The sequence below is a fragment of the Sabethes cyaneus genome, chromosome 1 (assembly GCF_943734655.1).
Source record: "Sabethes cyaneus chromosome 1, idSabCyanKW18_F2, whole genome shotgun sequence".
NCBI classification, from domain to species: Eukaryota; Metazoa; Arthropoda; class Insecta; order Diptera; family Culicidae; genus Sabethes; species Sabethes cyaneus.
Window position 1 is genome coordinate 52,903,215 of NC_071353.1, and position 26,918 is coordinate 52,930,132.

The following is a 26,918-nucleotide window of genomic DNA, read 5'->3' on the forward strand; positions in this document are numbered from 1 at the left end:
TTTTTGTAAAACCGCTTACTACGCCGATTAACTAAGGGGCCATCCATATACCACGTGGACAGTTTAGAGGGTGTGGGGGGTACGGAAATGTCCACGCTTGTCCACGGAAGGGGGAAGGGGGTTTCGTAAATGTCCACGGGGACAAGTTTTTTTTTCATATCAAAACAGAAATTAGAAACAGAAATATTGAATTAATTATACATAATCACTGATCAGTGAATGTTTTTAGGTTCAAATAAAGTTTTATCTTCTGATGAGGCCGATGTTGACGAAAACACATTAACCGAGCATTACGGAAGGATTCATCTTCAGAAGATTTTACGAACCGCGTCGCATCGGATAGGTCCTGGGTTATGTTAAAGTAGACGGAAAAGCTGAGGTGCTCTAGTTAGACAGGGATACTCTAGTTAGACAGGGAAGAATCGTCAAGCAAAAGTCAAACTGAAACTGACTTTCTTGCAGTCGATAATAATTCGCTATAGACAAGATTACTATGGACAGAAGAATTCAGGTCATAACACCTTGCATACAGATTTTAACGTTGCAGAAATTTGACAGAAAATGCACGGAAAAACTCAAATTTCCGCAGCGACTTAAAATCCGTATACATTGTGTCAGCCTTTAGACTGGAGCGTATGTTTTGACGTAGGACTACGTCTTTGTTTACTATCTGGGACTGGGTAGCACTTTGTGAAAACGTAAATAGAAGTGTAACGTTTGAATGAAAGATTTCAAATGCTAATAACTACTAAACTACTGAACGAAAATGAACAATTTATATGTCGTTGGCTAGATAAAATGACCAGTATGGGGGAGTTAGAGACCAATTTCAAGGAGGGCGTCAGAGGGGGCCCCATGCAAATGAAAGACAAATTTCCTCAAAACTCGAGAACTAATCAATCAAATGGAACCAAATCTGGCATGTGGTGGTTTCAGAAGGCAAGAATTTTTTCTATAGTGAATTGAGACCCTACCGCTCTTTAAGAGGGGGACTCCCATACAAATGAAACACAAATTTTCTCATAACTCGAGAACTAATCAAGCAAAAGGAACCAAATTTAGCATGTGGGGGTTATTGGAGGCATAAATTTATTTTATGATGGTTTTAGGATAAGGACTCTCATACAAAAGAACAGAAATTTTTGCGTATGAGCCATATTTTCTGCTATGTAACAAGCGGTAAGCTGTGAAAGTAAACTAGTAAAATCTTCTTGGAGCAAAAGACAGTGAATCGATGCCGCTAATTTACGTGCCTGTTGCCATCAGGCTTCATTTTGCTCATTTTATGCATACAGAGGCAGAGCAATCTGCTTCTCACAACGGTCAAGTTGCTTTCGTTTTCTGTTCAACCGTTTCCTCTCCCGCCGGACGATGCCTGAATACTGTTTTCTCTTACGACCACTCATCTTGCGCAGAAGTAGCACAACGACAATCAGAGCTAATATTTTCTTCGCACACTGGAGGCACGAGACTATTCACTCCGTGTCACAAGGAGAATATACGATGCGCAATTATATGGACTGGAAAGATTTGCTCGGTGACCTTGAGAGCATGCATTCGGTAGCGCTCCGGCAGAAAAAGAAAGATGAAACCAAACTGATGCTCACTCGCCGTTAGAGTAAAGCAGCAAAGCACTGCAAAAGCAAAACAAAGCTCGTCGCGTCGGAGAAGGTAACATCCGACTGCGAGAGAGCAAATCGATTCGCCTTCTGTGCTTTACCAATAAACGCCGAGAATTGAGATATTTTGCAGAGCACGACAGAAACCTGGTTGCCATTCATGTCAAAAGAGAAGGACATTCGAATGGCATGTCATATTTGCGATGAACGTGCTTTGGCTTTAATGTTATTTCTAATCAATGGCCCTTTTAAAGGTCACAAGCGAGTAAAAGTAAGATTATTGAAACATGTCAAACTACGCATAATCATATTCAATACAATACAATACAATTCTGATGGCTGGTAAGTGATTTTTGAAACACAAGTGATTTTTCAAAGATATCTATATGTCTCATTGCATTGGTTGCAGGCCTTGTACTTATGAACCCTCGTCCACGTATTCAATAAAGAATTGAATTTGAATATTTCGCTCTACTCTTTTTAAAATTCAATTAAACAACGACACACACATTTTCGTATAAATATACATATGCCAGAAATGCAGATTACATTAGTCAATTACATCTGATATAGTCCTACGTCACTCTTTCGTACAACCCTTAGGGCTGTATATCTTATAGTTTTTTTTATAAATACTACATAAATCAAGTTGAAAACAAAATTTAGCACCATGCATTTCTGTTTTGTTAAACTACACATAAGAAAAAAAATGTCCACGTGGACAATCAGGATCGGGATAGAGGTTGAGTCAATGTCCACGGTGGGGTACGGGGGGGGGGTTGAAAATTGGTATGTTTCTGTCCACGTGGTATCTGGATGGCCCCTAATATAAAATTAATTGACATAGCCATCTGTACGAAATTCCTTACGAAAACCGTGGTGTATAAAATACGTCTTTTTAATACGTCTTATAGTAACTCTGCACCCAATTATTGCACACCAAAATAACCTTCAAATCTTATTATTGCATCCTTCACTGCAAATTGTTGCTCAGTTTTTGTTTAAGCTTTTCCTTGCCTAAAAAACATTTTTGTTGAATAGTAGCTCATTCAATCCGTGTATAGGTAACGACCGTGTGACAAGCAGCTGTTAGTCAACAAAAATTTTTGTACATTCTGTACAGCAACTTACATGAACTTGATGTACTAGTTAATCGGAAATTTGATGAAATTTACCGGCATCGCACGTAAACTGGTTAGTATGAGTGCGAGTTACCAATAATTCACGTGAATATTACATGAAAAGTGTGATGGAATGGGAATCGCCTATGTTTTCACGTAAACCGATATTTTTGAGTGTAGGGCAGTATCAGGCGGGCTTCACGGGGGCACATACTACTGCGGATCAACTTTTTACTTTCTGACAAATCCTCCAGAAACATTGGGAGTACAACATGCCCACGCTTCATATTTTCGTGAATTTCAGGGCAGCATACAATATAGTCGAGCGCGAACAGCATTATGGCAGATAATGCACGAAGACGGTTTTCTGAAGCGAGGTATGACACTCTCGAGTTTTTTCGAATCGCGCAGAGGATTGCGGCAAGGGGAAAGGGGACTCCCGGAAAAAGATAACCATAACACGATGATAAAAATTATGGTAACAGTAGGATACAAAATACAGTAAAAACAATAAAATTTATCGTCCGAAAAGATAACCAAACTATCAAACTTATTGTTGTCGACCATATTTTCAGAGATTCTGCCATAAAAATGACGGGTTGTTAAGTATCTTAACAATAAAAAATCTAGTTTTTCGCAAACAAAAATTGACATTGACAGTAAAATTTATCTTGCTTTTATGGTATTTTTTTTAGGCGAAAAAACAAAATATAAATAAAAAAAGGCAGTAAATTTATGATGAAATATGGCCAATTCTGTAGTGTAACATAAGAAACAAAAATATCATAAAATTTGAATTTGAGGGACTAATAATTTAGCATAAGTTTCAATGTTCACAATAAAAACTGTTGTAAACGCATTGTTTTTACTACAAAATTCAATGTATATTTTTACGGGATGTCCTGTATGTTATTCAGCTTCACTATTGAAGGTGTAATTCGGCGAGCTGGCATCAAAACGAAAGGAACGTTCTTCAGTTTTACACTCATCTCTGATTACTACGCACTTACACGCCTTACTGGAAATCCCTTGCGCACACGCGATTTGTTGTTGCTGCCGTAAGCGAGCCACTAACACAACCACAAATTGGCTATCTCTACCACGCTTTCTTTCGCTGTTATAAACTTTTGTATGCTTATAGAAAGCGCTTAAGTTAAACATCAGGCAAATTAAAATTATTTGAAATATAAAAATATTGCATGATAGTTATATAGGGTGATTTATATATTTTGGACAGGCGTTACGCGTACTATATTTTGGACTTTACGACAAAATCAAACGGAAAATGTCCAAAATAGAGTGGGCGTAACGCTTGTCCAAAATAGATAAATCACCCTATGCAGATCTCGCAGATAAACTTTGCATACAAAATAATCAACAGCGAGCGCTTGCGTGTAAACATCGCAGATTATGCGCAAAAAAAAAAAGGAAATTTACCTTTTACGTTTTGAACATAATATTTACGTTTTAAATGTTATATGTTTTTCGTAGAGCGTAAAAAATTTGTTAAAGGTGCTTTGCCTCCGGAATATCTGGAGAAATTGAGTGATGGCAACGACAGTTTCATGTACCCAAATTTAATATTACAACCTTTCCGGAACGTGTTGGTAGGCATTTAATCATCTGCGATAACATGCATTTAGCACTCAAACTGCATACTATGCGTCTAGTGCAAAGATAGTCTCCAACCCAAATGTTCGATATCTATCATAAAACATAACATGTAATACTCTAAGTCGTTCATTTAATCTTTATTAATACTCAAAATCACAAAAAAATCCCAAATTTGATTTAACGGCAAAAAAGTATGAAGCATTTATGTGCATAATAATGAAGGTTTGCAAAAACGGTATACCCTTAATACCCAGCGTTGCGTTTTCGCAACGTAGCGTTGCGGGACACAAGGTCAAAATTAAAAATACATGTCAGTGACTTTAGTTAACCTAAAAGAGAATTTTCCTGAAAGTTTCAACTTTCTATCCCTGCTGGAAAAAGTGTGGGGCTTAATGGGTTTCTTCTTCTTCAGCAGCATAGAGCCGGGGTGGCTCGTGCTGTTTCAAGCACTCGTCTCCATTCAACTCGGTCTTGGGCCACTCGTCGCCAATTTCCTAGTCGTCTCAGAAGTCGCAAATCGCTCTCGACCTGGTCGAGCCATCGTGCACGTTGGGCCCCCCTGTTCCTGGTGCCGGTGGGGTTGTTGAAGAGGACTATTTTCGTCGCACTGTCGTCCGGCATCCTTACGACGTGTCCGGCCCACCGTAGCCTGCTAACTTTCACTAGATGTACGATGGGAGTCTCCTCAAGCAGTGCCTGTAGCTCGTGATTCATACGCCTCCGCCACTCTCCGCTTTCAGTTTGTACTCCGCCAAATATCGTCCGCAGCACTTTCCGCTCGAACACGGCAAGGGCGCGTATGTCCTCCGTAAGCAGCGTCACGGCTTCAAGTCCATAAAGAACTACCGGTCTAATAATGGTTTTGTACATTGTTAGCTTCGTGCGGCGGCGTATGCTTCCTGATCGTAGCGTTTTACGAAGGGCAGAGTAGGCCCGATTTCCCGCTTGGATGCGCCGCTGGATCTCCTTACTAGTGTTGTTGTCCGCGGTCACCAGCGATCCCAAATACACGAACTCTTCTACCACTTCTAGTTCGTCGCCGTCAACGGTTACCGTCCGTGGGAGGCGCACATTTGTTTCCTTTGAGCCTCTTCCTTTCATGTATTTGGTCTTCGACGCATTTATTTTTAGCCCAATTCTCCTAGACTCCGCTTTCAGTCTGGCGTAGATTGCCTCCCCCGTCGCAAAGTTCCTGGCAATGATATCGAAGTCATCTGCAAAGCCTAGAAGTTGGCTACTCTTGGTAAAAATCGTGCCTCTCGTTTCGATGCCCGCTCGTCGGGTCACCCCCTCAAGAGCGATGTTGAACAGCATGCAAGATAAACCGTCACCCTGTCTCAACCCTCGCCGCGTCCCGAAGGGACTCGAGAGTGTCCCAGAGATGCGTACGAAACACATCACTCGATCCAATGTAACTCTGATCAGTCGCGTTAGTTTGTCCGGAAAACCGTATTCGTGCATTATCTGCCATAGCTTGTCTCGATCGACTGTATCGTATGCTGCTTTGAAATCAATAAAGATGTGATGCGTGGGCACGTTGTACTCCCGACATTTCTGCAAGATCTGTCGGATAGTAAAAATTTGGTCCGTAGTTGCGCGAGCCCCCATGAAACCCGCCTGATAATTCCCTACGAAACCTTGTGCTATCGGTGACAGCCGGCGTAACAGGATCTGGGAGAGGGGAGGGGAGACCTTGTAGGCGGCATTTACCAGCGTAATACCGCGATAGTTGCAGCAGTCTAGCCGATCACCCTTTTTGTAGATGGGACAAACCACTCCTTCCGTCCATTCCTCCGGTAGCTTTTCCTCCTCCCAAATCCTCGAAATAACCCAGTGTAGAGCCTTTGCTAGCGTTTCTCCGCCATGCTTATAAAGCTCTGCCGGTAGGCGGTCCTTCCCAGCGGCTTTATTGGTCTTCAGCAACCTGATTTCTCGTTTGACTTCTTGGAGATCAGGTGCTAGGACATCACTATCTTCCATGGGCGCTCCTAGGTTAATTTCCGTTCCGCCTCCTTCTGCGACTTCGCCATTGAGGTGTTCATCGAAGAACTGCTTCCACCTGTCGACCACCTCGCGCTCGTTTGTAATTAGATTCCCTCCCTCGTCCCTACACATGTCAGGTTTCGGTGTGTAGCCCTTCCGAGTTTGGTTCACCTTCTCATAAAACTTGCGCGTGTCATTAGCTCGGAATAGTTGCTCCAATTCTTCACGATCTCTGTCTTCCTTTTGGCGCTTTTTTCTCCTCAGGATCGAGGTCAACTTGTTCCTAGCTCGTCGGTACTTGGCCAGGTTCTCTCTAGTGGCAATACTTAGATAATTTTTCCAAGCATTTTTTTTCTCCTCCACCGCTTGTTGGCATTCCCCATCAAACCAATCATTTTGTGTACTCCGAGGCTCAATACCTAGTGCCGCGGTAGCGGCCTCTCCGATGGCCGACCGTATTCTGCCCCAACCGTCTTCGAGGTTTGAAGCACCTAACTCCTCGGAAGAAGGCAGTGCCTCATTCAGTACTCGCGCGTAGTTCTCGGCAGCTTGTGGGTTATCTAGCTGCCTGATGTTCAGCCGAGGAGGGCGGCTTTGACGTGTCCGGTATACGGTGGACAGCTTTGAGCGCACATGTACTGCTACTAGGTAATGGTCAGAATCGATATCCGCACCCCGACGGGAGCGTACGTTCGTGATGTTAGAGAAGAACCGGCCCTCTATGAGAACGTGGTCAATTTGGTTCATTGTACGTTGGTCAGGTGATCTCCAGGTGGCTTTGTGGATATCCTTGCGCGGGAAAAAGGTGCTTCGGATCACCAGGCCTCGGGAAGCTGCGAAGTTTATACATCGTTGGCCGTTATCGTTTGTGTCGGTGTGCAGGCTATGGGGTCCTACCACCGGTCTATACATTTCTTCCCTACCGACCTGGGCGTTCATATCCCCGATGACGATCTTGATGTCCCGTGACGAGTAGCTGTCGTACGTTGCCTCCAGCCTCGCGTAGAACGCTTCTTTCTCATCGTCGGGTCTACCTTCGTGCGGGCAGGGCACGTTAATGATGCTATAATTGAAGAAACGACCCTTTATCCTCAATACACACATTCTCTCGTTGATCGCCTTCCAATCCATCACGCGATCCTGCATTCCGCCCAGCACTACAAAGCCCGTTCCCAGTTCGTTGGTAGCGCCACCGCTCTGGTAAAACTGGGCCTTTCCGCCACGTATCTTCCATACCTTCTCTCCTTTGCGACAGATTTCCTGCAGAGCTACGATGCCGAGTTTGCGGGGTTCCAGCTGTTCAATCAGCACCCGCTCGCAACCTGCGAAATTTAGCGATCTGCAGTTCCAAGTCCCGAGTCTCCATTCGTCGTCCTTATTCCGTCGCCTAGGTCGATGCCGAATATTCCGCTCCGAATATGCTTGAATGTTGTTAGTTTAAGTTTATTTAGGTGTGTAGCCGTACTGGGGCAACACTACCGAGTCTCGCGATGGGGCTGCCATCTTATAGTGCCGAGACTCACTATACCTCCTTCCCGGTTAGTATACGACCTTAGTTTCCACCTGGGTTGGTTACCCGATCTTCGCTAAGGTTACTCGTATTCCGGCTGGTACCACGAGGAGGTCGGGATCGGAGTTGCTGGATAAGAGGCTAACGACCACTATGGGATCTATATTCCGCATTATCCGGCCGTTTACCAACCAATGGCTTAATGGGTTAATGGATACAATTTTACATTAATTTCCTACAAACAAATTTTTTTATTGTACGCCTTAGCAATTCATTTAGTCCTATGTATTATTGTTTATGTGGGTATTGTCATTATTTGTCAAAAATGTCGTCCAGTTCCAGGCCAGGTCTTCGTCTACTTTCCAGACATATAGACAAGAAACCAGCATTATAACCAATTTTGATGCGATTTACATTCAATCTAATTTGATATTGATATTTATGGATTATCTCTTCGCTATCGAGGAAAAGAATATACTATTTGTCCATATTTGTTCAAAAAATAGAAGTCCTCTTGGTTTTTCTACCAGTTTTGAGTATGAGAAAGAGAATCTGCTGATCGATCGGAATAACTACTTGAAATACAAGACAAACTACAAGAGAAAACATTTCATTTCGACAAACTGCTGTCAAAACATTCCACATCGGACTTGTACTAAGAACGCTTGCAGTAAAATAAACAGTGCATGCAGATATTAAATGACTGAAGCTTTAAACCAGATTTAGCTACTATTACGCATTCTTTGTGCACTTGACAGTCGATCTTAAAAAAAACTTATACCTAATTAAAGTAACTCAACACTGTACAAATCGGTATTGATTATTTTTAGGCTGAAACTTCTCCATTAATCCAGCGAATTGGAACGATTTGCTTTGTCTCGTCAAATATTATTCATGCTGCTTGGCTCTAATTCTTCGTTCGATTCTGGTACTGACATGATATTTACCACTTGAACAGATTCATGCTCTTTTGATAATTCATTTTGTCTGGGGTATTTTGCTGCAGCCGCTCTAGAACAATTTTCTTCCTCTGCTGCCCTCGCGAATTTCGTTTTTTTTTTCAGGATTGTTTTGGTTTCTTTAGCTCATCTAAAATCGGCGTCAGTAAAATTGGCACAAGATAAGATAGAACAAAAACAATCGTGTACCGTGTAGGCATGCGAAATAATTGGTAAAAACTGAAAGTAAAAGTTTTTTTCTTTGCACCTAGCGCTTTTGTTGGTTAGTTAGAAATACTTACCACACCAGTTTTTATCTGCAATATCCAGATAGGTACGGCTACAATTAAAGTGTAATATTTCTGATTAGAGCAATCTAAATTCGCGGCAAAGAAATTATTGGATTTGTCAAGGAAATGTTGTCGACAAAGCGGTATATTTATAACCCGATTTTCTTTGAGTATCCTTTCTATGTTTTCTGCTCATCCTGTTAGCTCTGGGGTACGATGCTGGTCTAACAAACCAATCGTCTCGTCGTAAGTTCAAAGCTCGACTGGGCGGTGCCACTACAAAGTTAATAGGATCTTTGCACTAGCTCCGCAATTTTCCTGTACTCTAATAACCGGCTGCGAAGTCTGTCGATAAAGAAGGATCAAGTTCTAAAGGACGTTTATACCCATGGCTTTGCTTGTTTTGTTGGCACCAGATCGATCCGAGTTTTGTGGCATAATTAATTACTTTGGAATTTGTCGATACCAAGTGTTATTGTCGACATTTGAGAAACATAAATTGTAATTGTCTTATGTCGCCAATTCCGTAGAAGTCTGGGAGAAATCGATAACACATAATAGAATTTCTTTTTACGTGCATCTTGCTGCGGTACAAATTTTTGTATGTCTTTCAGTTTGGAATAATCATCAGCACAGCTAGGACTCTATGCACTTACTTTTTTACTACTCGCCAATATGATTCCAAAATTTCTGTCAAATTGTTTCCTTCTACATTCCGCTTTTCACGTGGACGTTACTAGGAACAGTATAACTTGCAACAAAAATGGAAATTTTATCGCTGTTTATGTATCTCGTCTGCTTCGAAATCTACCAATTCGTGTCGGTTATTCTCCTCGATAGCTAGTGCTTCGTTATGTACTTCTTTTTTGTTTTTAAGTAAAACAGATTGATTTATTTGCTTCTACGTGTACATAGCAATATAACTCTTGAGACTAATAATACTTTTCAAATTGTCAGGAACTTCTAAGGAATACATTAAAAATCATATAAAAACTTTAAATAACATTCCTGTCATTTCATTTGATACTCCGTTTAATTCTGGATAATGAAAATAATTGTACTTGATTTTGCTGGGTTATTATTTGTAACGCAAACGTAACGGTTCATACGCAAAAACTTATTTTGATTTAAGGTATATAATACAATTAACAAATTTAAGTATACCATGAAGGTTCCCTTTTTGTGTCCAACGAATAACTTCGCATCGATTTCAGTTTGTTTATTTACATTGGATACCAACTAAGTCAGTGTGGTCGCATATTTTGATGTTCAATGAAAAATTGTTAGCAGTGTATCGTGTTCCCAAATGTTCCGGGCCCTAATTTTGATTTTTAACTGCATGGACAATAATTCGCCATTGTCAACGGTGGCACTGGGATTTTAACCTGGTTCTGACATCTATACGAATATTAATATGTTTGTAACGCCATTTTTAGACTGTTTCTTTTTAGAGATAAGATGCGATGCCCTGGATAAGAGTTGTAAATCAGGTGCTTCTTCTTCCAGCAGCATTGAGCCGGAGTTGCTCTTGCCATATCAAGAATTCGTCTCCACTCCACTGTATTCGGTCTTGGACTATTTGTTACCAATTTGTTAAGCATATCGGCACACGCAAGTCGGCTTCAACTTGGTCGAGTCATCTAGCACGTTGGGCCACTCTACTCTTGGTGCCGGTGGAGTTCTTGAAGAGAACGGATTTTACTGGCACAGTCGTCCAACATCCTTGCGACGTGGCCGGCCCAGCTTTGTATAAAACACTTAGGGAGCGAGCTGCGAATCTTGCTACGAAAACATGACGTCCCGTCAGCGGTCTGGTTTTCGTTGCAGGCGGAATAAGGTGCTTATAGTATTATATTTCTGCAAGGTGATGATGATACAATCATGACGAAGATGTCATGTCTACAGAGTGTTTTAAAAATATTAGAAAAGCTTTTTAATGGAATACGTTCACATTTTCATAAATAGAATTATTGTTTTAGCATAAAAACAGCTTTTAAAATCCAAAAAGTGATTTAAACCTTTAAAATGTTTAAAAAATAAAAACAAACCTTTATCTACTGATCAGTAAATGTAGTGTGCCTAACCAATCTCAAGATGAACTCTAAACTCTATCCTTTTGCCTCATAAAAGTGGTGCGGCAGGAATTCTCATAACACTCTATATGATGGATGAATACTTAGCACACCCGTGAGGCTTTGTTTACGTGGGTGTGACTTTTGTTAGCTTCATTCACTGTAATTGGCTAAAAGGCACTGCAATTATATTGCGACCTTTATTGCCAGCAAAGAGCTCTGCCCAGAAAAAATATCACAAGACAGCCCACTGAACCATCGTGACAAAGAAATCAATTGAGCAAAGCAAATAGAAATAGCTGTAATGCTTCCACCGTAAGTGAACCTATTGTACAATTTCGAATCACAGCATCAAATAATCCTTTTTTTATTTAGTAATTTTTATATAACCGTAAGAATATATACGGCAGAGCAATATCATTTTTAAAATAATATGTGATAAATAATAAATACCATATGAAATTTCATAATCTGTTTTCATAGCCTATTTACTGCTGAATTTCAATAGTTAGCATTATTAATATATCACAAGAGAGGAAAAACATCATATATTGTTGAGGCTTATCAAAGGTGTATCACCTACCAGAAATCAGCTCTATCTGTGAGAAGAAACCTGAGAAATTGCGATGAGCAAACAGCACCAGCCAAGGGCCTATTCGGTGGATTGCTGTACTTCAACAACAGACCAAAAGGGAGCCAGATGGTTAATGTGTTGATGTTTTTCAAGTACTGCCTACACTCTTAAAAGATTATATCTGTAAATAGGCCGGATTTAGCTAAAACTTGGTTGAAACTACTCAAAATGCTCTTAAAGTGTAATTGAATTATTCTCTATGAAAAATAACGCACTTTTTAGCTTTTACTATCAATTTTTTTGTTGAAAAACTACTCAAAATATGAGTTTGTACACTTTAAAGGCATTTTGAGTAGTTTTAACTACGTTTTAGCTAAATTCAACCAATTTACGGGTAAACTCATTTAAGAATGTACATGTAATGAATGTAAACAATCAAATGAATGTAAACAAATTACATTTACAAAGCCCTGTTCTTCTTTTTTACAGAACCGGGCCGATTGTTAGTTGTTTCATGGCAAATTTATGAAATATCACATGATATAGATCTGAAGGTTTGCTCAAAATTCAACATTTTTTGAAACTGGCCCCTTGGCGAACGAGGGGTCCACTATTTCGAGGTATTAAAAGTGTAATTCTTATTTTTTAACCATTTCCAACCAATTAAGCGCAAAAGTTCCAATATTTGAAGACCTCGTGTCAGTATTGGCCCCGTTTCAGCGAGAATTACTCAATGAAAAAATAAGTAAAAAATAAGTAAGTACAAAAATAGGTAAATTATGGTTCCATTTCCTCAGAGATATTCCAGATCGCAGTGGAATTCCCAGCAAACCACAAATTGTATATCAATATATGAAAATCATCTTAAAAGTCTCTAAATAAAAATCGAAATCGTACACAAAGCTTATTAAATTGCACCCTAGTTTATATGCAATCGTACAAAATAATGACGACTGATTTACATACGATTTGCATCACAGAATTGTATAGCATTATGGAATTAATCATGTTGAGTCGGATCTCATCGTATACAAATACTGTGAAATATGAATTGTTTACGAATTATATACAGTACGTATATCGCCTCCAAAATAGTACGCATATGCTGATTTCATGCATCTAGTGCGATTTTTCAAGACATATATCGGTACATATTTCTCATTTGATCTCTCACTTTGATATACGTACGAAAATGTAGAGCAGGGTTTTTTATGTCATACGCAGTAGCAGAAATAAAACAAGAAATCAGGAGTGCGCAACAAATATCCATTATGAAATGGAGAGAGATACCTGGAAGGAGCGTCAAACATAGCTCTGGCTCTCTCAAGCTCCCACCTGGCGCCTCCACGCAGATCTAAGTCAAATGATGACGATCGATGGCCTTCCCCGGAAATGCTTCATGTACTTACTGAAGCAGCTAAGCCAGGAGGTGCGAACTAGAGCGCCTGTTCTCCAGGTGAGGGGCGGCTCACACAGCGTCTGTCTCGTAACGGGCGGCTCAATATGAAATGCTGTATCCCGCAAGCTATACCTAAGATGGAAGACCCATCAGCGGGATGTAAGTATCGCGACCCCGGTGAGGTAGTATACCGAAAACTCAATTACCACGAACAACGAACAAAGAAATTCAGGACGGTAAATCGTTATAGCACACGGCAAGGGACAAGGAAACGATTAAGGGATAACGATTGGAAACTTGGTACCTGGAATGTCCGAACTCTCCATAAACCGGCACGGGCTGGCTTGCTTGCTCGAGAGCTGCACCAACTCGGAGTGGAGATCGCTGCTATTCAGGAAGTTCGGTGGCCAAATTCCAGAATGTACAGATCGGCTCAAAATACATCCAAAAATTCACCTAAGAACCTTCGTTGAAAAATCTTTTGATTTGATACCCCATTTGCCATATTACTGAAGAAACTTCAAAATGGCTAATTCTGAGTTCCCGTAAAACCGACAATGGATATTCCGAAATGTCCAGATCGGCTCAAAATACATCCAAAATGTATATAGTAATATTTGCCTACCGTAAACATGGCGAAACACACCGGTAAAATTATACATCTTCAAGGAATTACGCAACCTCGCTGGTATCCAGCTTTTATCAATCATTGCTTCAGACCGAAGCACGCATTGAAATCTCGACTGGGAGGTATACAATTCGCGTGAACAGCTGCCATATTTCCAGTTCAATCATTTTTTAATTTATGTATTATAAATGTATTATGGTTCATGGCCATTAGTCCTACTGGATGCATTGTAATAGGCTCATAGGCAATGAAACGTATTAAAAATTCAAATCACCATTTATATCTTCCTACGGTAAATAGAAAAATTTCCGGAATTACATCCGAATAGAAATATGATTCATCCTGTTTCCTTCCTTGAGGGCGTTTCGCTATGTAGCTGTTGATTGATTGACCGACAAATTGTTCTGCTTCAATGACCGTTAACTGATGCTTCTTCCGGGGGCGGATGTATTGACTACCACCATTATTGATAAACATTGTATCCCACAGCATTGGTGCTGCCATTGCGAAAAGGGCTCTTTCAGCACTCCACGTCATTCAACTAACCGCTAACTTCTTCCACGTCGGAGTCAGTCCATTTTTCTTTTTTACTGTTGCTCAAACCAAAGGGTTTTCCCACCTTTTCTCATTAATTTTTTTTTCATTTGGAACCAAAATTAAAGAAAAAGGTTTTTGTGGTTAAATATAGAACATAAACAGCATTGTTGATCTTCGGATTCAAAAGTTTAACCTGCTAGCGCGAGCGTCTTTCTATACTCCTAAATACAGCTAATTTATATTGTTCATAAGAAAAATACTTTTACCTGTTACGAAAAGTATTTGGAAGATTGGTATTTTCACCGGGGTTGAATTTCGGTTCACTGAGTTTAGAAAGAATTTTCTTTTCTTCCCCTCGCCACCCAATGCCTCATGCTTCTTGCTAGAAGATGGAGTGTTTAGCTTAATTTCACTTCAGAAGCCGTCATCTGTAATAAGCCGGGTTTTTCTTTCATTACATCCACGCCGGTATTAAAAAAACCACAATCTAGAAAAATACAAATAAATCTTAGTGCCACGAAAGTTTCGATGAAAATATTTTTAAAGGCATCAGAAGATAGGTCGACTAAGGTGAACGATTTATACTTACTGGTTTGGAAACTTAAACGCAATTCCTTCTCCCATTATCAAATTTATAGGACACGGCTCGGACACAATCACAACCGGTTCTTTTGTAAAATTTACACTACCTACCTGTCATTTGCTAGCAATTGATAAACAGTTGTGTGTCTGATTAAAAGTAGAATTGAAGTAGTAAACAGGGTTCAGAAGGTCAATTGATACGAATAAGATTAGTTATCTACATTTATTTTCTAGGAGTGATCGCATCCCAGGTGACCAATAAACATTACCACCGCAATTTAAATGTACTCTCCCACAGTGCTGACAATGCTTATTTGCAGCTGGTTACCGACAAAAAGAATTTAAATAAAATTGGGGATGTCAATTTTCAACAGTAATGCAGTCAAGAGGCTGATATAGGGCAACGTACAGTATAAAATGCCAGATATACTAATAAACGATTGATTAACTGCTTATATTAATGCTTATTGCACAGACAAACAGACATAACACTCGTTTTCCATTCATAGTACCGATTAAACCGTCATTTCAAATTTGGGCTTAGTTGGGAATGTCTCCGTTTTGGACAAAGTGGCGCTTTTTGGCGAAAGAAGGGGAATTCCCCATAAAAATACTTGTACTTCGAGGGATATTTCTGTTGCTATTTGATATTTGGGAATGTCGATCATAGATGGTGCTAGTGTTCAGGCTAAATGTGAGGTACGATAATTTTTGTTGATTTTTCTTCCAAGAGTTATGTCTGTTTGTCTGTGCTTATTGGTTACCTGGGAACGAATCAAACCACAAACCAAACCGCAATACTTGGACTTTGACATATCATAATTTTATATAACTTCAAACACAATCGCAGTCGACACGAAATTCAAACTACCTACAAACTACAAACTCTTCTACCTACATATATTTGATAAGATATTCCAAAATATACTTTAACAATATCTTAAACAAACTAGAATACATTGGTACTCGAAAAACGTCGAAACCCGACTTTTGTCCCGCTTTTGACACTCTAGTGACCCTTTCATTCATTTGAAAATATCTCCCCGATATTCCTTTTTTACCAAAATTTCCTTTCTTGTACAAAGCTTTTCCTGTAAATACTCTTCTTGCGATCTCTTATTTTTGCTTTCCGCACCACTTTTGATTCACGATAAAATCTGCTGAAGTGGTAAAATTGATCTTTACGGTCCATCGGTTCCAGTTTGACAAACCAATCTCTACAGAAATTGAAAAGTATAGAAAGTAAACATTCTTCCGCCCAAGGGTTAGAACTTCAGCGGAGTGCCAGTGTCGATTAATTACAACTGAATGGGTAAATGGTTTCACAACAGCAGCGACGAAAAGAATGCGATTTAGAATGTAAAAACTTTTGCTCGACTGTCCCACCCGAGCCAATGAATAATTGCACTTTCATTTTGTTGTGGTAACGTTCCAAAACTTATACCAACAATAATAAATTAAAATTTCCAGTAAAGACGAAGAGAAATAAAGTTTGAATGCCTTATTTAAATTAACTATGCTTACACGATACTATACTATATATTCACATGCAAAATTAGTTATTGTTTGGTAAAGTCTCTAACATTTCAAAACAAAAGCGAATAGTTAAACGCGTTAAGTTCCTACTCCCGTTATTTATTTTGAATCCTCCTTTAGGCCAAAGAATTACCAAATGAGTACTGCATAAATTTTTGCTGACCCAAAAAAACTGCAAACAATTCCACAATGGCAAAGCAAATAAATTTTTGAATCGTTGGCCGAAAAAAAAAATAATCCGCCGGAAAGATAATTGATTGCTTTATTTAGGATTCTTTACCCGCGAGACGTCTGCCAGTGCTGTGTAAATAAAACAAAATCGAAGCCATCTGGTTCGATCGCAATTGAAATTGGCTTTTGTGTGGCGTTTGCATCTATCAATCAATCATTTGCTTGGAATGTAAAATCATGCAGCAGCCACCCCATGTTATAAATTTATTTCAATTTCAATGCAGCTTTCTCTCAATCAGGTTCAGTGTAATCTAAATTTTAAACGAAAGTTGATCTAGTGCGAAAGAGACTTTTTGTCACCTTTTTTCATGATGCGATATCTAAGCTTCCGAATCGACCTTCCTCAGCTATTAGCGGCCATTTTGAATCCTGTATTGTATTACTAATCAAAAACATTACGTTTGAAAATATCACCTGAAGAGAACGGATTTCACTGCACAGTCGGCCGGCATCCTTGCGACGCACGTGGCCCGCTCACCGTAGTTTCCCAACTTTCGCCCAGTGCACGATGGGAAAGTATGATCTCTCTAAATGTCGCTTATATGATTTCACGGGAATATAAGACACTCCTTCTAGCATAGGCTTCCGCTTTCTAGGTACATAACTTCGCCGTGCATACTTATCTTGCGTGATGATTTGTGTGCTAGAAGGGCGCGTCAAAATCCTCTCCGACCTTATATGACTTAGGCTGGTTACCACATCCCTCATCCAGTCTTCGATTCATTCGATACCCTGATGCTCCTTCCCCTTTACGGTAATGATGGTATATGGCAATGTAATAAGATATGAGTTATATGAATATACATTACTAGCTGTAACCCACGCGCGTCGCCTCGCGTCTGGTTGAGAGCAAATTGAAGGTACGCTATGTAACGCTAACGCTATGTAACTCTATGAGGTGCAACTACGTTACTTTTGCTCGTCTTGAATGCAATCTGGTATGATTGGTTTGAGTCTTTGCTTAATGTGGGCGTTTATTACCACGAAAATACATATCGCGCCCCTCGTTTTGGCTACAGACAAGGCTCTTCTATATATAGATATGAAGATATATGGACATAAATAGAACAATCTCACCAGCAGTCCTTCGAATGGAATAGAGTTGCATCATTTGAGTTTACATGAGTGCTTCCATTATTAATTTAATTTTTCTTCTGGTATCTATGAGCATTATTTAAACTGTACAGTAGGAGGTGCTTGTTCCATGAGGTAAAACGAAACAAATAATTAAAATAACTTATGTTAAGCTTACCTACTAACAAGGTCGTGTGGCTCAGCCGTCATCCAAACCCGCAGTTTTGAGATCAGGCAGCCGGGAACCACCCATCATCGCACCTCCTAGCTTGGCTACTCAATAGAGCATTACCGGGTAAGGCCACGTGGAGGCGCTAGGTAAGGGCTTGGGATGGCTGGAGTTATGTTGGACCCCTCGTGACAATGGTTAGATAGTTTTCCTAAGCTCTTTTTTCCTTTCCCTCGCTTGTTGGCATTTCTCTTCAAATTAATTATTCCGTGCGCTCGAGGTTACCTCATCTAGCACCGCGTTTGTGACCTCATTGATGACCGCACGTATCCTACTCTATCCGTCTTCGAGGTTTGAAGCGCCTAGCTCTACAGAGGAAGATAAAGCTTCATCGAGTACGCGCGCGTAGTTCTTGGCAACTCGCGGGTTTTCAATACGCCGAATGTTTAACCGAGAAGAGCTGCTTTGTCACGAGGTATAACCCGTCCTTAGTTTTGAGCGCACATGTACTACTACTAGGTAATGGTCCGAGTCGATAACCTTACCACGTAGGGAGCCGCATTGGATTCCTGCTGATGTGGGCGTTCATATCTCTGATTACGATCTTGATGTCCCGTGGCGAACAGCTACCGTAACTACGTTGCCTTAAATGCGCATAGAACGCCATTTCACCGTCGGGTCTACCTTCATGCGGGCAGTGCACGTTGATGATGCTGTAATCTCGTTATCTTCAATAGACACAACTTCGCGTTGATCGCCTTTCAATCTATCACGCAATCCTGCATTCTCCTCATCACTTGTCAGTCGCTCCACTGCTCTGGTGACATTGTTCCTTATTTTCTCTGATCTCCACACCTCCTCATCTTTGCGATAGATCTCCTGCAATTCCATGATACCAAACTTTAAGGGTTCTAACTGTTCTAGCATCCTATACACCCATGAAGTTCAGCGATCTACAGTTTCAGGTACCAAGCATCCATTCCATGCCCTTATTCCGTCGCTTTTGTTCATGCTGAATGTTCCGAGTAGAATTTCTTTGATTGTTCGTAATAACATAGATTTACCTAAATTGCCTTACTAGATAGGTCACGCTACCGAGTCTCGTGATAGGACTCCCATCTTAGCTGTAGTGCTGAGACAACAAAATTTTTAATTCAGCCGCCCACTCCGAGTCAAACGCTGTCGTGACTCGTGGGCTGCTCCTAACCTAGAGTATAAACTCGCATTTGGTTGATGAATCGTTGTGGGGACAGACGCTCAAGGCTGACAATGCTATTCCTCATTGCTACGCTCAACATTCGCACGAGTGTCTCCTTCTCTGTCGGTAAACGATCTTAGTTACTACCCTGGTAGGTTTTCCGAGTTACCGCTAAGGGTGCGATAGGCGTTACTAGATACGAGGCTAAGGGCCACTATGGGTGTCTATGGGTGACCTGATGGTTCGCAAAGTACCGATGTTATGCATTATCTAGCCGTTCACCAACCATCAGGACCAGCAGTACTCCCGTCAGCAATTTTATTGTAAAGTCTAATTTTAAGTCTAATTTAAGGTCGAATTCAAGATTAATTTCAACTGGTATGAAATGGAGAAGGCAACTAGGAAACGCACCCAACGTAGCTCTAATCATCCCAAACCCCTTCCTTGCGCCTCCACGAGGCCATACCTGGAAGTACTCCAATTTGTACAATTGAGTAGCCAAGCTAGGAGGTGTGCGGTCGTGTGATATTTCCTAACCTTGCAACTGTAGTTTTAGGCAACCATCTATATGGGAAGCGTTTGGTACAGGAGGTCCACGCTTTCTTCCTTTCCCTTGATTTGAAGAAGTTTAATGAAATTAGGTTATATTTCTGGTTCCACTTGAATCAAGATTCATCATTTTCCAAGATGCTTTCAATAATTGGCTATGTAAGGGTGAGATTTGATTAGAGATTAGATTGGAATTCAAGACTAATTTCAGCTCCATTTTCAAATCTAAATAGAACTCTAATTTAAGTCCATTTGCAAGTCCGATTTCACGTGTAGCTTTCATCAACAGATCACATCATCCATTAAGATGAATCCTGATCTATTCCCCCGGCTACTAACAACAATTTCAGCTGCTAGCTGTGTCAGGACAAGCCTTTGGAAATTTCAGAATAGCATGAAATAAATATTTTTAAAATTCCAGAAAAAATGTATCGACAGGTTCCTTTTTGATCTTAATTTTCACTTTTTGTCCGACTCAGAACAGATCAGAACAGAATTATTTCCAGCGTTTCTAACTATGGTTGGAATACTATAGTAGGTGCAAAGCCACGGTGCAAAAAAGTAATGTGTCGAATTACGTCCAATTATGAAAATAGCTCAAACGTTTAACAGACGACAGCTATCCAACCAAAACCTACAGAAGACATTTAATTCCTTAACATTCAAGACAAACGACAAAGAACGGACAATATTCAATCCTTGAAAAAGACTCCAAAAAGACAAAGTTGAAATGTCGGAAAGAATTTAAAAAACTGTTCTGATTTCGATAAAAGACATGACTGAAGTTTTTGGAGCGTCTTAGTAGAATACGAAACCTAAAATTAAATAAAAAGAAGAAAACTTATCCAATTTAATTATACTATGTATATTTTATTCACGACAGATACGTATTTCACCTACGACTTCGTCAGTGTCTGTTTTTGAACGAATAAAAGCCATTCCAGAAAGAATAATTCAATATGGAGAACGAAAAATATGAAGTGACACATTGCGTCACCGTGAACATGCATGAAAATTTTATATCCAAATTGAAAACAGTTACCAGGAATGTCTCTATTAAATCCAAACTGTATCTTAACAAGTAATTGTCATTGTTCTCTTCTCATTACAGACTGGCTAAGCCGCACCGGATGTGTAGACTATACACCACTAAAACACACTGTGAACTTTTGCATTCCAATCCTACAAAGATACGTATACCAGGTGCACCCTACGGATATGATGGAGTTTCAGCTGGCAACGGGTACTACTACAACAGCTACAATTCTAAACCGCTCTCTACTCTACCTGGAACTGGCCGCCGTGAACTCAACTGGTTCGTCCCTATCCGGCGACAGGAGTACCGCCACCACCATTCTTTCGGGATTCGATTTACTCAGTTCCAGCTCCAGCTCCGGCATATTGTTGGCTGCTAGTCCGTCCGACATAAATGATACCGGCGGAGGCGCTGCCGGTGGCCAGAACCAGCTGTCCAACGAGAACATCGATACCAGCCCGGACCCCATCTGCATAATACTGCCGATCACCATTTGCTATTGTTTCATTTTTGTCGCGGGTATCCTGGGAAATCTCGCTATCTGCATAGTGATTGCGAAAAACCGATCCATGCACACGGCCACCAACTACTATCTCTTCAATCTGGCCGTGTCGGACTTTCTGCTGCTGCTGTTCGGTGAGTATTGTCCGGAACGTGCGTACAGACAGTATTTTAACTTAATGGCGGAAAAACTTTGTCAATTTGCATAAACCGCCATGATATTTTTTTTCTCACATCGATTCCATTTTACAGTAATACAGATTATCCTTGAAAAGGCCCAGCAAAGTTCTATAAATAACATTTGCATCAAAATTATCTCGAAAATGGGTTAAAAGCCACTCAGTGCAGAAGTATATTTGGTTGCTGTCTCTCTTAGGGACCTATCAAATTCACTTTTATTTGAGTATAATAAAACCTTATACGCAAGAGCTACTACCCATTTTATCGTTTGTTTTGTGATCTTCTAAATAACCCGAATAAACAGAAGATCCCTTTTGTTTTTCCGGTTTCATTCTTGCTCGGGGAAAACGAACTTCAAATTAAATCACTACTCGACGGAAAAGGTTTTCTTAAGAAGTTCCGGCTAAACACAGCCGGAAGAGTGGTTTAATTTCGAATGTTTCTTTGTCCGTCAGCAAACCGTTTATTTTACCTGTCAGTCACATACTGTCTGTATCTTTGATAAGAGAGATAGAAAGACTCTAAAAATAAATATACCTACTAATAAAAAATATCCTCACAAGTAGTCTGAAATAAAACTCACTGGTATATTATGCAATGAAAAACGCCTAGGGGCATCGTTATCCGAAGAAGCATGAAAAGAGAAAGAAAAAGAATCCTTTTTGCCGGAACCTTATACGTTAAATGACTTTGACGACAATAAGAGGCACAGCAAAATGATGTGTGATTCCCAACCCTGTCTGTCAGGCGCACATTATTTGCGGCGACACATAAACATTTGAGGTTAACTACGCCGCCATCTGTGCCCTTAAGAATGAATCAACTCCCACTAGGTTGTGGGTTTCCTCTGTCTGATTCCTGCAACGGAAATCGCCCTAAGTACGTATAATGTTATATTGTATGGAGTACAGATTGCTATATTAGTATTAATAGGGCCCGTACTGCACGAATTTCGGGATAACGACTGGATGTGATATGTGGGAATTGATCTGATTGGGTCCTTACGCGAAATTAGAAGTTTCCTAAAGTTATGAACGTGGCATCTTCGAAAACATTGTTAACCCTCTAACAGGCAAAATCGATCGAATGAAGCTAATGATAATTTTTCATGTCAGTCTTTTAGTCAAAAGAGTTGAGTCAAAGGTTAATAACTATCTGAAAGAACGCCAGGTGAGAAATATTTAGTTTGCAAATGAATTTTGCACTTTTCAGGCCCAAAGCTCTCTAAGACAATTTTAAACTTCTATAAGAAACTGTACAATTTTTTTAAATCCATTTATTAAAAAAATCAAATAGAGCATTTGAAGTATTTACAGAAAAATTTCGCAGTAGATCATTTAATTATAAAAATTAAAAGTGTACAATAATTCACAAAATAATGTCAAGGCAATTTACTGACTTTTTGTGTTTGCATGATGACCAAAATAAAAAAAATTCTTACAACGTCGATAGAAAAAAGTTTCATTTGTAGCCACAGTTAGACAGCTTCACCCATTAGAGGGTTGAGCCTGTAATTTTCTCCCCAACGGCTTGTATGGTACATTCCGGCAATAACTTGGCCCTTGGATGATGTGAAACAAAACAAAATAAAGCAAAACAAACAGTATCCCTAATGTGACCAATACAATACAACGTTGTATTCGAGGTAGAATATCTTGCCTAGAAGTTACACAGCACTTAGCTATTAGATTCGTAAGAATCACTTGAATGTCAATGCGGCTGCTAGTCTCAATCAACTTTTATTGACTACCTATTACAACTGTTTGTGAGCACGTATTTGAGCAATAACTGTCAAAGGTCGAAAGCGTACGAAAACAAGTTAGATATTATCTACTCAGCAATCATAATCGGGAAAAATACAGTAAAGCCGGTAAATATACATTGCTATCAATTATAAACCCTTTGAGCGATTATGTAACGGAATTTGTTTAAATATTGACCAAATAAATAGTGATATTATTGTGGCGTTCAACGCGAAATCGCAATTCGATCCGAATTCTTTTTTTTTTTTTTGAAAATTGAAAATCAAAAAGCATCACAATTGCAAAAAATTCTTATCTACTTGACACTGGAGAAAATCAATATAGGGCATAGGATGATATTTTCGACATACTTCGGCATCCATTTCATTGCAAGTAAAAATAATACACCATGCGTTTCCATTGCATTCTCATAATTTGATTTCTTAAAAAAAAATACATTACAAAAAATAGATTTTAGAATAATTACAGATATTACATCGTTTTCGTCGTCAGCAGTCTACAGACGGGGTGGCTCGTGCTGTTTCAGCAGTCGTTTCCATCCAACTCTTGGGCCAGTCGTCTCAGAAGTTGCAAATCACGGTCGAACCATCTTGCACGATGAGCAGCTCCCCCTCCCCTCTGTTTCTAGAGCCGGTGTGGTTATCGAAAAGAACTGTTTTCGTCGCTCTGTCGTCCGGCATCCTTACAACGTGTCCAACCAGTGCAAACTCTAACTTACCGCCACAAAGAATCACCCAAGTCTTTGTTGTTTAACCAACTGAATACGACTGGCTGCGTCCAGCTGTCTGGTTTTTGAACACGGTTGGAATCTAGACGACACCGATGATTGCCGACACTGTGATGCACCAAGCCGCTCATATCGTTCGTCGCAATGACAGCACAGTGCATCGCATCACCCAAACGTACCAGATGCGCCACAAAGCAGTACGCTGGGCTCTCTTCTTTTTATAATCCTTCCCAATGACGCAGCTGCTTGGGGAGATTACCAACGTGCATTTGGCGAAAACCGGTAAACTACAGTGAACCGGATACGTCGTAAGGAAAACGGTTCTATACAGAAACCCCACCGATACCTGCACAGAGGGACGTAACGTGCGAGATGGCTCGTCCAGCTCTAAAGCGAAATTTTTTATTTTTTTTGTAAAAAACTGCAACTTCAGAGACGCCCTGGAAGTGGGCGAGAAGGATCACCCCGACTTTAAGCTGCTGACGACACCGACGAGAATCGTACAACCCGCCCCACACATTTTCCTGTGCTCTAAAGAGCTGACTGTGAATAATTTCCAACTAAAAAGTGAAGAACAAATTTTCTTCTAAAGTGGGAAATCGGACCCCCAAAAACCCTCCCGCTACGCTACCCAAGTAACCATAAGCATTAATCTAAAACCGTATATTGGAAATAATTCTGCATCCCAAGTGCCAAACTTTTGTATATTAGCAACCTTAATGCTTATAAAACGTATATTAACATTGTTGATGCATAGAAGCATTAACGTAAATCAGCATTAAAGAAAGCAATATATGCGCATATAACGTAACGATATAATGCATTTAGTCAATTGCATTAAAACGAGCCGTAAGTGTTGATGAACGGCTTGTACTTGACTTCTTATTTTGCTATTCTGCGGCCACTATTTGTGCCCTCTTCCATCTGACGGTTGCCGTCTTTTTCTACCCTATTGGTAATGCAGGACAAGCAGCAATGATATGAGAGGGAATATCACCAAGATTTAAATACGACTAATTTCTCCTCACTCAATCACATCCGCTACGGTTTAGATAGCAAAGGTGCAAGGAAACGAATGAGGTTGCATGACTAACTCCCGGTTCGAGCCCTGTCTAGGTGGTAAGATTATTCAGCATTTCCAAAAATGGTTTTGTTTATCCTGCTCCCCTTGAGATGCAGCAAAAAAATTGCTTTTTTAGTTTTTTAAATCCCGACCGAATCTATTTTTATTTACCGTAACAAGCAAACGATATGTCATCGATACTTTTTCGATATGTCGGTAATGTAGACAAAATGACGTTTCGTTTAAGCCTCAAACAAACACTGATAATGCTTATTGGATGCTTGTGGCGTAGCATTTTAACAACCCCCTATTTCGCCTTTTTAGCATTATGTGAGTTCTACAGAAGTATATAAAGAAAAATATGCTTTTAATCATAGTTCTGTATGCTTATACAATGTTGTCCAAGGACTAGTGTTTAGTGCTTACTAGTTACTTGGGTAGAGCTTAAGCATAGCAAAACTAGGTGATTGAGTTAATTCCAGCGATTGTTCAACAGTGAATCATTTTACTCATCTATGGTCGTACCGAACGATATACTTCATCAACAGTGAACGTACCAAACCATTTATTTCATCTACCAAACCATTTAAAACATCTATAGTCGTACCGAACCATATACAGCAAAGTTTCGTTAATTGGTGGTTCGTTAATTGGGCGGTTCGTTAATTGGGTGTTCGCTAATTGGGCTATGTGACAACTTGAATGTCAAAATTGTATGGAATTTTCGAGTTTAGAAATTTCTAACAACTGTCAGTCGGCCCAATTAGCGAATCAGCTGGAGTGCAGTCATGGCCCAATTAACGAATTCAGGCTGTACTTCATTTAACAATGATCGTACCGAATCATTCAATTCATCTATGGTCATACCGAACCATATACATCATTCAACAATGAACCGAACCATTTACTTCATATAACGCTTGTACTAAATCGTTTGAAATTAATATTATCACGTGGTCATATGTTCATTAGTCGTACCGAGCCGTTCCATTCAAATGATCGTACCGAGGTTTTCTTTCACAATTTATTATCGAATCGATTTATACAACGATTGCGATCACCAAATCACTTTATTCAATAGTTGTATCAAGCAGTTTTGATAAAAAAGTGTACCAGAGAATTGGGTCTTATACTCATACTCATCCCAGTACTATTAATGCTATTACTAATAAAAAGAAAAACAGATAAAACTTTGTTCATACACCCTGATTTCATCGAACATATGGGTCATTCCATGCCAAGTGACCGAGAAAAAGTTCAAACGTGTAATCGACCTTCACGGATTTGAACCAAATTCCGCCGGATTATTCGTTTTCGGCCAGGAAGTAAAAATCGAAAATTTGGTGCCGATCGGACATTTCCTCGATTAATGAGAGCACCTCCATTTTTAAGGAAAATACCCGTTTTTGTCAAAACCTCTTATTTTCTTTTGCTTATATCTCCGGAAGTATTAGGTTTAGAAAAACACTCTTTTAACATTTTCAAAGGAAATCACCCAAGAAATTATTAGAAAAAAATATTATTTTTGAGCACCACTGCTGCCAAATATTTTTAAACTCAGTTTGAAAACTAAATTTACATTTTCGCCTCAATGAAGACAATTTTATCTCAAAAATTTCAACTTCATCGTGTTGCACAGAATTTTTTACATAAAAACCACCCATCGCCCCGAGGTATTCTTTGCCGATCCCGAGATACAGCGTTTTAAAGCAAGCGATACCCCACTTTTATGTAAAATTTTTTTTCTTTTGCTTATATCTCAGGCGATGAGTTTTTCTAATGTAAAAAAATCTGCAAAATACCATAAAGTTGGTATTTTTGAGGTCAAATTGTCTTCATTGAGAGAAAATTTAGTTTTCAAATTAAGTTTAAAAGTATTTGGTAGCTCTGGTGCTTAGAAATAATATTTTTTTTTGAATTCCTTGGGTAATTTCCCTTGAAAATGTGAAAATAGTGTCTTTCTAAACCCAATACTTCCGTAGATATAAGCAAAAGAAAATAAGAGGTTTTTACAAAAACGGGTA

At 39.7% G+C, this 26,918-nt stretch overlaps 1 protein-coding gene across 1 annotated transcript in view; it reads left to right on the plus strand.

Moving 5' to 3' along the window:
* The first annotated feature begins 20,845 nt into the window (after positions 1-20,845).
* LOC128745693 (pyrokinin-1 receptor-like) overlaps positions 20,846-26,918 on the plus strand; it is a 93,110-nt gene continuing 87,037 nt past the window's right edge. Inside the window, exon 1 of the mRNA XM_053842772.1 lies at positions 20,846-21,296. Coding sequence (XP_053698747.1) covers positions 20,846-21,296 — 451 coding nt within the window. The remainder of the gene's footprint in view (positions 21,297-26,918) is intronic.